The sequence below is a fragment of the Siphateles boraxobius genome, unplaced genomic scaffold (genome assembly GCF_051911475.1).
Source record: "Siphateles boraxobius isolate OS27281-9 unplaced genomic scaffold, OSU_SipBor_1 11, whole genome shotgun sequence".
Lineage (NCBI taxonomy): Eukaryota > Metazoa > Chordata > Actinopteri > Cypriniformes > Leuciscidae > Siphateles > Siphateles boraxobius.
Window position 1 is genome coordinate 252,237 of NW_027508711.1, and position 14,473 is coordinate 266,709.

Here is a 14,473-nt window from a genome sequence, read left to right on the forward strand (position 1 = left end):
TCACCTTGTCACTGATCCAGTCCAGAGCATCCTCGCACTCACGGAGATACTGCACCAATTTCTGGGCCTGCAGGAGACGCACTCCCTTCTCTTTAGTCTTCTGCAGCAGCAGGTCCCACAGACGGTGAAGCTCCTCTAGACGGGTCTGAGTTTAAAGAGGGGACAAAGACAGAGAGTTAGGATCAAAACAAAATGCTGTCACACAGCATCACACATATTTTTTCTAGGACAGCTCAGGTGAAGTCTAGAAATGTTGTTTTCTGAAATAGAAAGTCAGCTTGGACTGATATAGAAAGACTGAGTAAGGAAGTTGAGGTACACTGAAAAAAAACACTTCACGTAGTTCTTTCAAGGGACATGCACTGTTAAAAGAAGCAGAAGAAATTCAAATTAAACATGTTTCACTGCACTCAAGCACCTACTTGAATGAAAGCGCCATAATTGACACTTTTTACTATTGGTCGCTGAGAGGTCCGGTAAGGCGTGAAAGACTGATCCATTTAGGTTAAAAAACAATAAATTACACTTTTCATCGTTATGGAAATGTAGCATGTGGTATTAAAAAGAAAGAGTCTCTTACTCGGATTGTTTCAGATGCAAAGTGGCTCTCAGATATCATGAGGTTGCCAGTGTCGTCCAGTTTGATAATGGCCCCAGCGTTAGCCTGCACCTCTGCCTCAAAGGCTTGATGTTTCTGGAGCTTTCCCTAACAGATGGCAAAAAGAAACCTCCGTAAGAAGAAAAAAATGGTAAAGTCGATGCATACTATGCAGCTTTTAACTTCTCGTTTTTAAACAATTTATTTTGTGAAGACACATTTCTTTAGAGAGCTTTGCGACTCTGTAACGCCTAATTTCAACCAACTCCATAATCATATGCATATGTCACAATATACTTTTAATAAAAGTCATTGTATGTTATGTGCTCAATATGTATACAAGCTATTATAATCTGATGACTCAACACATAAATTTACTGTTGATTACAGCAGATACCCAATCAAGGAATTTACAGCTTAAGGGAGGAGTCACTTCAGGAACAGTGGTGATAACACATTTTAGTACTTTATTTTTTATTTGTTTCCCTGATTGATTTACAAGTTGTTCATATATTTGAATATATATATATATATATATATATATATATATATATATATATATATATATATATATATATATGTATGTATATGAGTAGAAGAGTCACTTTGGGAACTTCTAAATTGCTTTTCTCAAACCTGTAGGTTACTGGGGTCCTTGTAGTTCTCATCAGAAGCAATCTGTAGCTTCTCTTGGATCCATTTCTCGAGCTCATCTGCATCTCGACGGAAGAACTGGAACCGGTAAGAGTCCTCGAGTTTCTGTCTTCGCACAGTAGACAGCTCCTTGAAGCGACGGTACCGGTCCAAAACCTGCTGTCGGCGCTCCTGAATGTCGTCTGCCGACTCTAGAACTTTGACTCCACTGACATCCATTTTCTAAAAGAGGGCAAAGACTTTAATAAATAAATCTCCAAGTGCCAAATGCCCTTCCACATGAATTTGGGCTTAGTAAGCAAAAAATAAATTTTTGAAGAACCTCAGTGTGTTTATCTGATCAGAAAAGAACAAGAGTACAGCAAAAGAGTTCTAGGAAACAATGGGAATAACTTCCAGGTAATAGCAATAAAAGGACCAATTAAAAAATATTTCACTGTAAAATTGCAACAAAGTTTTCATTAAACTACAGTAGTCAACATTTGAAGTGGATCAAAACCTTTCATCAAAGTTATACATGAATTTTGAACAATACCCGTTCTTGTCTTAGGACAACTTTGATGTACTTGTTTTGATCAACTTCAAATGTTGACTACTGTATATTATATTTATGCAAATTAATTAAAAAAATGACAACACTAAGTCTTTATGAAACAAACACTTAATCGAGGGAGGTACCTAAAACCAAGTGGATATTTGATGAGTTAAAAGACACAACTCTCCCCAGCAATGGTCAACAGCTGAGCACATGGGGGGCCAGGCGGACATTCCTCACGCTTCTGAGCAAACCAGCACAAAGAGAGTGCTGCCATCAGCCCCCCACTGATCCACAATCCAACTGCAACTGTCAGTAGGGTGGGGGCGGTGTGATTTCAGCTGCATTTGAGGGTGGAGGGGATGTTAGAGTCCAGAATGACTGAACCAAAGATGGGTCCCACCCAGGTTACAGCAAATGTCTTTAAAATGTTTCCACAGCAGAAAAAAAGAGAAACTGGCTCCAATACCGGCTTGCAAAACTGCTGTTCTTGAACCAGGATCCATTAATGTTATAGGTGGTGTGGGGGGGCTTGTTTGACATCACTGTTTTGGCGCTTTTCCATTACCAGTACCAGCTCGACTCGACTCGACTCGCCTTGGCTCGCCTCGACTCGGCTCGCTTTTCGTTCCGTTTTCCATTGCAGAAAGTATCGCCACAAATAGTACCCGGTCGTCATAGCGACGCCTTTCGTTCCTCGTTGCCCCATCAAGCTCTCGCTGGATCCTCTCTTCGGCAACCAAACAAAGGAATGTCTGCACCTCCTCGTTTGACTTCTTCCGAGTTGCCATAATAATAGTAGTAAGTTTAGTAACTATCTCTGGCTAAACTATTTTAAAAAGGCGGGGTTATTCTGGATACTCAATCTGGCGCGTGCAATGATGACGCAGTGAATAGTGACGATTCTCTCTGACCAATCAGCAGTCGGCATTGTTTTCACGTCACATTTTAGTATCGCCTTAGCTCGCCTCAGCTCGCTTAGAACCTCGCCGGAGGTGGTACGAAAAAAAGTACCCGAAAGCAGATACAGGTACAACTTTTACACAGTGGAAAACCAAACAAAGGCGAGTCGAGTCGAGTCGAGCCGAGCCGAGGCGAGCTGGTACTGTGTAGTGGAAAAGCGCCATTAGATGTGAAACAAAACTAGGTTGTTGTTGACACTGGAAACATTATCTCAAATATTTTCTTAGAAATCTTTATACTCATAAATAAAGACCATGATGTGTCATGTTTATTTCTAGTAAGGTAATATGATGATGAAAGCTGTTATGAGCTGATTTTCAGAGAGGTTCAATCTCGATCTCCAGACTGACTGGGTTTCTTGGAATGCAGGGTCTGCTGCTGAGCCACTTAAGAAGAGTCTGAAATGAGGACAAAGAGTAGACGAATTCACTTCACACACAGGTGTGAACATCTGGAGTCATTCCACACAGATGTGTGAACAAATGAACATTCTTCATCTGTTTCAGTAATAGCATGGCAAAATATTAACCCTTTCTGTGTGTTTTCATTTATTAATTTATTTTAAGGCTAAATGCTATTTTCATGTGTGATGTCGCCACACATGATTGGTCACTTGTTTGTTGCCTGGCTGCCAGTTTCTCTGTAAATGGCCAAGCGCACTATTTGAGCGAAGTTAAGGATAAAAGTAAAATAAATATTTGATCAGCGTCCATAACACGGTCGCTAATTACATCTCTTATCGTCTGTAAAGCAATGATTTTGTTCAATTTTGTATTCACAGTGGAAAATTAAACCATATCTGTAGCGGCAGGGCCGGATCGGCACGGAATGGAACGGTTAAGCAATAGGCCTATGTCACACTTCCTGCTTCCGGAACGCGGAGTAGGGATACAGAACTTCCGGTCAACAATATTTCTAGATAAGGATTTAGATTATCAGCCATAATGTCTAAACCATCCTAAGTAGACTGACCACAAGCTATGAGGTTGTGAAACGAAGGTTTTTGCTCCTGTAGAAGCTATAAGTTCGTATGAAATCAACCTTGTTTTAAGAAAAACATGTTTTATCCGCGATCTTATGAAAAAAAAACTACACTACCCACAATCCTAAGCGTAGCAGCAACGTCTGCTGATTGGTCCAACTCGCTGTTACCATAGAAACGTTTACCTTACTGGCGAACGGCTAGACCCGCAGCTGTTGTTGTAGTGTACCAGGTTGCTCTGCATCAGGACGTAGACAGCCATACCTCAGCTTTCACGCTTTCCTGAAGGACGAAACACTCCGCAAGTCTTGGGTTAGGTTAATAAGGAGGGATGAGGGGCCTTCTTTTAATATTCTCCGGGCAGCACTTTCGTTTGCAGTTTGCATTTTGCATTTTGAAGAGGAGAGCATCTACGTCTAGGAAAGTGGTCGGAATAGACTTAAAGCCAATACTATACCAACCCGGTTTCCCTGGAATAACTGGGGGGATAATCAGCCCCGTCATCGGTCAGTTTTTGACCGTGTTAGGCAGGTTGCGGAGAGATTTGGTCCAGCGGTATCTATCGGACTCCGTCATTGTAAAAAGCTAACCGGAAGAGCTGTATCCCTACTAAAAGACGTACTTCCGGTCTTCAATTTTTTCGTGACATAGACCTATAAGAAAGGTTTGGCCCGATGGAGGAAAAGCAGCTATTATGTTCTAAAATCGCTCAAAATATCAAACCTGTTTTATATCTCCAACTGGATGGAATCAAAGTGTGGCCATCGTACACAATATGATTTTCTGTGAAATCTGTCAATTCCAACTGCCCAATATCTTCAGACTGGTGATGACTTTAGACAACTAGCTCATCCAGACAGCAAATCGGGACAAAAATCTGTGCAAAAGTCATGTAGTGTATTCCAGTCTTTGCAAGACTATAAAAAACAACTTCATTCAATTTCTAAATTTGACAAAAGCATTGTTGTGTGACTGCATGTGGATGTTGTCGGGCATCACATGCTAAGATCATTTGAGGACCGTGTGCTCCATTTGCTGAAGCTAATCCATTATAGGATGTGTTTGGGGAGGGTTCAAGCTAACCCAAGGCCAGAGAAACTAACAAAACAGCATTTTTAACAATGTGAAGAGTGGCCAGACTATGGAGTGAGCCATATAATGCACTGTCAGCCTGGATCAATACAGTCTTTTGTTATGCTGGCCAGAACTGCCATCTTTCCATTATAACACATGTAGATAGAAGAAATGAGGGAAATAAAGGAAAATATGGTGGAACGGGGGGGGCCGAATGGGAGGAGAGAGAAGATGGCGGTCATCATGCTAAATATGAAAGAGACAGAAACAGCAAAGGTTTATGAAGAGAATGAAGAGAATTAACCACAGGAGATCAGCCCAATCAGTGGCTGCTATGTACAAAACATCCGCTTGATATAATGACAGGAGAGTAGAAAAGAGAAAGCAGATAAGAACGTGATTAGCTAATGGCTGATCCATTAGTGAGGTCCTTGATTTAATCATAACTTCAACCCATCCAGATGAGAAATGTGATGAACGACCGAAGATCTAATGCACAGCTTGTGCTTTACTGTGGAAACATTAAGTTTTTGTCCAGATCAGCTGGACGCATGCCACCCTCCCTCCCCCCCAGCCTCTCCCAAAACAATCCCATCTCAATGTCCGCTCAGACAGGAGATTACGACCAGCTCAGCCTGGTTTCAGTCCGACAGCTCTGTGGGGTTAGGTGTCATGACCACAAATCTCTACCATTAAATTAAGCCGGCAACTGTGCGTTGGAAAAAACGCAATAGGCCACACCCATGTGCAGATCAAAAGTCAGCAGACGTGCACACTCAACCCGTGATATGTCTTTAAAAACCATGCAATCTCAGTATTCATTTTGTGACATTGTATTCAAAATACTTAAACATGAAATAAGAGTTACAAAGTTAAATACACAAACAATGTAATAAAAACTCACTGTAATACAAAGCTGCACGCTCACGAGTGCCTCACTGCAGTCCAGCTGTAGCAACAGATAGCACTTCTCAACACGACTGCGTACTAGTGATAATACAAACTCACACGTTCTTCTCCCTCCTCGTTCCCTCCTCGCACAGCACTTCAGTAACTGCCTCTTACATTCCCAACACATGATGACACAGCACAGAGGCAAAGTCCAACCTCTCGCCCTTCTATGATACAGTGGCCATTTATGATTTATGAACAGGCAACCATTACAAGAGCTTTAGAACATGACATGTTGAAAACCATTTCATCTTCTGAGGTTTGTATAATAAAAAAACAACAACCATCTTTGCTGTTTTACAACCATAATGGTCAGAACCACAAACCAAAAAAGGAAGTATGAGCAGTCAATGTAATATTAAAAAACCTATGGGAAAAAATACTATGGAAGTCAATGGGGTCCATCAACTGTTTGGTTACCGACATTCTTCAAAATATCTTCTTTTGTGTTCAGCAGAAGAAAGAAATTCATACAGGTTTAAAACAACTTGAGGATGGTAAGTGATGACAGAATTTTCATCATTTTCTGTAAGGATATTCCCACTCCACCCAGACAATCAGGATTCTCTAATAGCGACAAGACTGTTATTCCCATTTTCCTGATAATGAGGTTGTCCTCTGATAGACATTCTTAAGATTCTCTCAGAGAAGGGCTGTGATATAAATAACCACAAGCCTGAAGGTGACACAGATTTCCAAAGCAGTATACATATGACAGTAACAATGTGTGAGACTGAACCAATCAGGTAAAACTAGATCATAAAAAAAGTCAATTATAAAGCCCCGTTCACACCGTCAGGACACACAGTGAGTTTGAATCATACATTGATAATTTGTGTTAATTGTGTCATCAATTAAGCAGCGAGCAGTTTAGCATATTAGTAGTTCATATAATAGTTTCCCCTGCATTATGTTTATTATTAGGGACAAGAAAATGTATTATTTGTCGGTTTCGAATGATGTCATTCGAAACTCGATGATGTCATCGAGAGAAAGTCATTTTTGGCAGAATGAGTGAGTTTAAGGGGGCTTTTCCACTGGGCTCGTTTGCTGCGGTCCGAGCCCGGGCGCGATTGTTCCCGGCGCCCCCCGCAGCGTTGGTCTGGTTTCACACTCAACTTGATTCTATCGAACTCTGGTGCGTTTGCGTGCATCTTACGTCATTGCAAACGTGCACGGCGCATGATAGAAAACACGACGCGGGTCAATATATTGTGTTTTTTATTAATTTGGTGCCATTATTCATAGCTGAGTAAACAACCCAGGTTAACTGTGTGTGTGTGTGTGTTTCGCATAAGCTGTTTTTCCGCTGCTTGCAAATGGACTCTTTTGAGGAGACAGTGGATTTCCATTAATTTGTTGCCCTGATTGCACGCACTATGCGCGAATACACTGCAGACTCACTCTTGCTCGTATCCAGGGTAAATCTTCATCCCTTACGTGTGTTTTATTTAACTAAATACATCATAATCGACTAAAACGCATGCGCAGGATACTTTACTTCCTGAACAAGTGCGCACCCGAGTCCGTGTAGTTTTCACATACACGCGAATCGCAGCACGGTTCGGGAGCAACCGAACTCAGACCACCTCCTCCAGGTAGTCTCGGGTTCGGTACCCCAGTGCGCACCCGGGTCCCATGACAGGGTTCACATTAGCGATTTTTCATGCGAACAGTGCCCCGTTCCGAACTAAACTGCCAGTGTGAAAGCCCCCTAATTCGTTGATTGATCGATCGTTAATCTAGTTAATGATTTAATGAACCGAGCACTGCTTCAGTTTATATCACAACACTCTCTAACAGCAAAACGCTACTTTTAATTCTTTCAAATCTAATTCGTAGTCAAATTAGAATGATAGCTAAGTTTTATATAAAATTTGTGATTGCATTTTCTAAAGATATATGGACAGACGTGCAGTCTACCAATAACATTAGAGCGACAGCACTGGGAACGCCCACCACAAGAGTCTTCACAGAACAGAGACTAGCAACATATAACGACAAAGTCGCTGGTGGTGTGAACACGGCTAAAGGTAACACTGCTAGGACAACAAGATTCTTATCAGATCACAAGGTAAAAAAATGCAGTGATGTAATACGACACCCATTTCCTCAAGCTTTCATTTCTCATAACACGGATGGATACCATACTCCAAACATCAGTGTGCAGCAAGAGTGAAGCACTTATAATCATTAAACTCACTCCCACTATCAATCTGGGAATACTGAGAACTAAGTAAGGTCACGCTGAAAGCCTGGAAGTTTCCATGGTAACACATCTGTTTCTGAGGGGCGCTGACGTCTAAATGGGAGGATGCAGGCCTAAGGAATTTAGAACAAACGGTCGGGATGTCTCCAAGGATTTAGTTTGGCTAATAGTAACTGTTCGAAGAGTCCAAAAAGCTGAAATAATAGCTGTTTGAAAAGGCTTCTTTATTGATTGAGATTTGAAAGCTCCACGAACTTTCCCGAGAATGATGATGCACTCAAATTGAGCCCATCCTAAACATGAAATATTTATGATTATAAAAAATATTTATGATTATATTGAGCTGCAGGGAAAAAAAAGGTTCACTTGCAGCCTTTCACAGCTGCCCAGGGATCAAAACATCACACGCAGGCGGATTTCAAGAGATTTAATCCGTGGCAGCTACATCATGCAGAACACACCCACTCAAACCATGCAACAAACACACACAACCTATAATAAACCAGCACTTCCATGCATTAAATATAAAAAAAGAACCCAAAGAACTCACAAATTCATAATATCCTGTCACATATCCTGTTACTTACTTTAAGCCCAGGTTCTATGTGTTTCTTAAGATGAAGATGAGTGCATGAGTATGCAGAAAACAAAACCTCACTCTCACTGCATTTGTCTAACCATCTCCTCTCCCTCTCGCTGCAGTGCTGACAAAAGCATCAGCGCTGCAGTGACGGCCTCTGTGGGGAGACAGCCAAGGTACAGCCCAACCCATGCGTCTCCCCCTTTTTGATAGAATAAGGAGAAGAAAAAAACTTTCACTTTCTTCCTTTCTGCACTGACAATGCAAACACTTTACATTTATTTTCTCATTGCTACTTCACAGCAAATCAGGGCAGAACACAAAGATACCAACACAATCTCATGGCAATTTGTGACTATTTTACATTTTGCCAAATTGGTGGCTAATCCGTGGGGTGGACCTTCATGCTTGCTTTTTTCCGAATAATCATACATTTTTGAACGATTCACAAATAGTAAAATAGTCACGTATTCCTGTGAGATCAGGTTGGAGATGCAAACTCACATATTTTACCTTCAGTTTGGGTTTAAGAAACGTGGACATGGTAACAGGTGTCTTGGGGATGGCTACAAGGCGTAATGTAAAACATTATTATTCATTAAGACATTGAGACTGGTTAATAAAAATAGAACCGGGACAAATGCACATGAACCATTTAATATATTCAAAATTCACTAATTATGTGAGTCAAAGTAGAGCATCTTATAGCGGTCTTATAGCAGCTCATGCAACACAATAACACAACACAGACCACAAAAAAAGAGGCCATCTGATACATCAAAGAGACAACATAGACCACTTCAGGTCTGTGTTACACCAGGATGCAACCTGAAACCAGAACAATAGCACAACACACAGGCTTTGGTCTGTTTTCTATCATGTGCAGCCTTACAAGACGCCATCCATGTTTAAATATGCACCAATAATGTGATTATTTCCAAAAAACAGATTATGGACTTAATCGAGGAAGATGTTTACACGAGCAAACCTTTTGACTCCCATTTACATGCAATTTTCATTATTCTGATTATACACACCGATTTGTTCGCCGGCTCTTTGGTATCCGGTTTAGTGACGCTCCTAAAAATGTCTCCATTTCAATGTTTTTAATCATCAATATACTACATTTTATTGGTGACATGCAACGTTTTCAACATGAATTCATTTTCTTTAGCACCCCGAAAATACACATGCGCACTATGGTCAGAGTGGATTAAATGTGATTAAAGTGTTTGCATGCCTAAATAACATAATAAACGTTTTACTACGATTATGGTTGCTACAATTATGAGTGTCGTTATAGTACTACAGTGTAGTTTAATCTAAATATTGCCTAAATGTGAGTGTGTATGATGTAAACATAGTCAGTGACTGGTCACTGCATCATTATGAACACAGAGCTGCTATAAATTTAATAATAAAGTATTGTTCCAGTTACACCTTAATGACCTGCACCAACTGTCTCTTAAGTAGTCATAAGGGGAAAAAAAAAACATATTAAACCAAGATCTCTATAATATTGTGGTGTCAAACAATTATTTGCCTCATTTATTTTCAATAAGCAGCACAGACAAAGTATGGGACCCTGACAGTTGGGAGGGGTCAACCAAAATAGTTATGCAGCTGCACTTACAATGGCAAAACGTCCCAGAGGACACCGACCCCCACCCTTACGAAGACCCTGCGTGTTATGGGTTACGTTACGTTATGAGACAGGAGACCACACCCTTTGAAAGAATCTCAACAATTTCAGCATGCATGCCATCAGCCTCTGAGGAAACAGATTGGGGAGTGAACACTGGTGTTTGTTTCCACTAGACAGTCTACACGGTTAAACAGAGACCGACAAAAGTGCTAAATTCCAGACGCTGACAGGCAGTGCAAGGTTATTTCATAATGCTTAATTTCACTAAGGCATCAGATCTGAAAACAGAAACTAGGCCTGAGGTGCTGATTAAAGGTAACTAAAAATCTGACTTGAAAAGTCATTATTGGAGATTGACGTTATAGCTTTTTATGACCGATATAGATTAGTTATGTGCAAGTGTCTGATAAAAGATATTCGTAACAAAATTTCAACTACTGTTTTTTTCTGCTTTTTGGCACAATAATTAATCATTACACCAAAACAACCAATGCTTAAATATCAGTAAAAAATAAAATACTGATCAAACCAATTGTTGGTATATCTATCTCTAAATATTACAATGAATAAGGGGCCCAGTGTGAAACTGTGAATATTGGACAGCTTATAAGCAATGCATGCTAATGTCTGAACACAAAAAAACATTCATCTTTTTGGCTTCAGGGGCTTTTTCATGAGCTCAGCAGTGCTGTCGGCATGTCAGCAGTTGGCATGCATTTTAAGTCACTCACTGCTTCACCATAAAAGTCTATGGGTTCAAAAAGCAATGTTACAAATCGTTAAAAACCTTGCAGGCATATTCAGAGGCTGTAATATTTTTTTCCAAAGAGTTAACATAAACCAGAAGACAATGAAGTGGAGAATTTAATATACTGACAATATAACAAAGACTACACTTTTCCTGCTTATATCCATTCACACGATTAAGCCTGATATGTGCAATTTTAAAATAATTATGACTTTACTTGACAGAATTTATATAGCACACTTAGTTTATTAATAATAATTTAAACATTGTTGTTATTAACGGTTTTCCAACAGTTCAAAGTAACCATCATCCACTTAAAAACACAGTTATGGTTAAGTTAAGTATGCAACTGTGTTAATAATAAACAATGTGCATGGTAAGAAGACATCAGAACACAATAAAAAGCAGAGCCAAAGCCCAGGCCTCATATCAGAGCAATAATCCAATATAAGACCGGGAGAGAAAAAGGCACTGGGCGGATCCTCTCTAGCCTGAATGTATATATGTCTATAAATGTACATTAACCCAATGAAAATACACAAACTGCGTAGAAAAATTCTGTATCGGTAGAACATGATACGTTGTTGAAATAAATGTCTTTCTTTGGGAGAGCATTTGGAATTGGAGGAGGTTGCTGGTTTATTTGCATGTACAAATGCCTTCCATATAAACCCAATTGATGTAATTAAATAAGGTTTTTATGTAATAGTTTAAAACGTCTCCGTAGTCCTAAAGATTTAAATGAATATTGTTGCACATTGCACTGTAACCGTGCAACTTATAATGTTTAATTTTATAATCTAGCCGTGTAAAATGGGTTAGCTCTGCAGCTAACGTTAACGACTCCATTGGGCTGGGCAATGAAAGCTTGTCGGAGAAATGGTTAACGCGTGATGTTCGCACAACAATGTAATAACAGTATATTTATAACACAATGAGAGAAATGTGCCGTTCTAGATAACATTAAACAGATGGAAATGGTCGCTAAAACGCCCAGCACGGCCCTCGGCATAGCAAACGCGACATACAACAAACCATTGTTTTAGTTTGGAATAAAACGTCCTGTAATTGTGTTTTGTTTGTAAAAATGAAAAATTGCACAAATGAAATGTTCTGTAATAGCCTACCTTGCTGGAGGTTTTGCTCTATTTTTCTGAGGCTGGGTGGCAACGGGTGGCGACCTGAACGAATGAAATAGCAGCGTAGCCCGAGCTATCGAATGAAACGAGCTTCTCGAGACAGTGACATCATGCACTGCAGCAACCAGCCGAACGCTAACGGAAAAAGCCGAAGCGGTCTAGTGCGCCCCATAGTGCTCCCCTTCCAGTCAAATTAGATTTCAAACCTCTGTGTTCTAGGGTACATTAAACAAAATACATTTATTTATAGTCACATATATATAACAGATATAAATGTTGGCTCAAATGATTTTGCAATTTGCTGCTGAAAGTCAATTTGGCATATTTGATAAATAGCTATCATTTGGTGAATTTCCTGACTGTACCTAATTTATTTAATTGATTCTGCGTCTTTTTTTAAATTCCTGGCACTGCAGTTATCCCGGTCCGGAAAAATGCTGCTATGATAAATTTGGTCTCTAGGGTTTCTGCTGTACCACAGTGTCTTGGCACATCCAGATGAAAGTTTTGAGAAATGGCTATAAATAAAACAAGGGTGATAGTAAAATAAAATAAAAATCGGAGATCCATTGGAACAGTTTCTGAGGCAAAAACAGCTCTAGTCAGAAGTGAGCACAGATGACAATTTTCGTTCCTGAGTCTGACAAAGCACAATGTTAAAGTAGAACCTTGTTGAAGGGAGTACTGTAGGCTAATTAAATGAGAAAATTTTGTAAAAAATAATTATCTTCCGAGGAGGGAAACGGAACAAAGAATTCAAAAGAGCCAGAAATATCATAAAGAAGGCTAGAAGCAAGAAGAGCTTTGGCTTGTAAAAAGAATTTGTAATGACACACAATAATTAGAATAGCCTATACATGTTTGAAGTTAAATGCAGTCCTCTTTTTTTGTAAGGCCTGTATTCACACATCTTTTGCAACCTTAAATTGCAAATCACTCAAGTCTGGAGCCGTTCAAAGTTGTAAGGTTCCCGGTTTCTTTCATGGCCCAATTTTGTCTATTGTTTTGGAGACTTATGCTGTTTTGTTTTATGTCAGAGACATGAGGGGGGTAGGCCAACAGAGAATGTAGCAAGGAGAAGCAAAATAGTTGCAACATCTGCCTTGAGAAAACAATGTAATTTTGAACAAAGTTAAAAATAAATGGAATCATTAAAGACACAAGTTTAAATCAATTCAGGGCAATTTATATTTTAAATGTTAAGTTAAGACTAAGTTAAGTTTCCCTAACAAAAAAATAACCCATATTCGCCTACATACATATGATACTTAGACTTTTAGTTTTAAAAAAAATATATTTTATCTGTTGATTTGTGGTGCCGAAGTGTTGCAAACAAAGGCCCAATCCTTCAACAATTACATGTAAATACAACACAAATGTCTCTATTCACGTTTTTTTTTGTGTAGATCGCCCATTACCACCTCTTACATGAACGAGAACCATCAATAGCCTCCCAGTGTATAAAGCACAAGATTCCTCAGCAGGCCTTCATTACTCTGATCTCTTATTCTGTAAACAGAGTTGAGAAGATGCCATCGTGTGATTTCTGCGGATACGGCCTAGAGGAGAGTATCGACGGTATCTCATTCTACAAGTAAGCATGTGATCAGTTTGTCTGATGGTAAAACAACACCTTTCTGTTACTGATGATCCTGTTTCTCTCAGATTCCCATTACAAGAAGAGCATCTCCGCCATTGGCTAGTTAATATGAGGAGGGATGCTGAATGGACTCCATCTGAATCCTCTTCTCTGTGCTCCGCTCATTTCACTCCGGATTGTTTTGAATCTGGATCTGCCCGTTTACACTCAGACGCGATTCCGACTATATTTAATTTCACACAGTACACGGTAAGTCTACCTATGTATTTATGGAGGACAGTTTTTGTTATAGGCCTAATCGAGTAATGTATGTGTTTATTGACACTGAAATATTGTGACTAGTCCCTGCCTTACCTATGTGTAATATTTTATCCACGAAGAACCTTATAGCCTACAGAAGGTTCTGGTTTAACAAACAATAATGTCAACATTATATTTGATAAATTATAACACTCTTTGTGTTTCAGAATCAGATTCTAGAAACTATCCTTCCACACCAAGGAGCATCTGAGTCAACCAACTCATCCAGATCACCCTGCTGTGGCTGTTATAAACGTCTGCAGGCCACAGAAAGAAATTACCAGCTGAAATTAGCTGCTGCTCAACTTCAGATAAAAGAGTACAAAAAGAATCTAGTGGAGGAGTCACGGAAAGCAACGCAATGGCAGAAGAGAGCAATAGTTTTGCAGAGTGCAATCAGAGCAATGAAACAAAGGGGGACAATACCTGCAACAAGAAAAACGTCTACACCTAAAACTAATAATTTGGACTGAAACATATTTGGACATTGATGAT

General features: G+C 39.7%; 2 protein-coding genes across 38 annotated transcripts in view; one reads left to right on the forward strand and one right to left on the reverse strand.

Annotated features, from left to right (window-relative positions):
* The window catches only part of sptan1 (spectrin alpha, non-erythrocytic 1), a 34,088-nt gene extending 21,873 nt beyond the window's left edge, over positions 1 to 12,215 (reverse strand). For 20 of the 37 annotated variants that reach the window (XM_077248634.1, XM_077248635.1, XM_077248633.1 and 17 more), the window contains exons 1-4: positions 5,711 to 5,853; positions 1,235 to 1,474; positions 581 to 706; positions 5 to 145 (exon numbers count right to left, since the gene is read on the reverse strand). In XM_077248634.1, the coding sequence (XP_077104749.1) occupies positions 5 to 145; positions 581 to 706; positions 1,235 to 1,471 (504 nt within the window). In that variant the 5' untranslated portion in view covers positions 1,472 to 1,474; positions 5,711 to 5,853. Of the gene's footprint in view, positions 1 to 4; positions 146 to 580; positions 707 to 1,234; positions 1,475 to 5,710; positions 5,854 to 8,553; positions 8,696 to 9,059; positions 9,108 to 12,066 lie in introns of those variants that run through there. The other 17 variants (XM_077248649.1, XM_077248647.1, XM_077248643.1 and 14 more) reach the window with 8 other exon arrangements.
* A 1,376-nt stretch (positions 12,216 to 13,591) lies between these two features.
* Positions 13,592 to 14,470, forward strand: LOC143758674 (THAP domain-containing protein 1 B). Its single transcript, XM_077248659.1, has 3 exons — positions 13,592 to 13,672; positions 13,744 to 13,927; positions 14,146 to 14,470. The coding sequence occupies exons 1-3, from the start codon at positions 13,608 to 13,610 to the stop codon at positions 14,449 to 14,451; spliced, it is 555 nt and encodes a 184-aa protein (XP_077104774.1). The 5' UTR covers positions 13,592 to 13,607; the 3' UTR covers positions 14,452 to 14,470.
* The last annotated feature ends 3 nt before the right edge of the window (positions 14,471 to 14,473 follow it).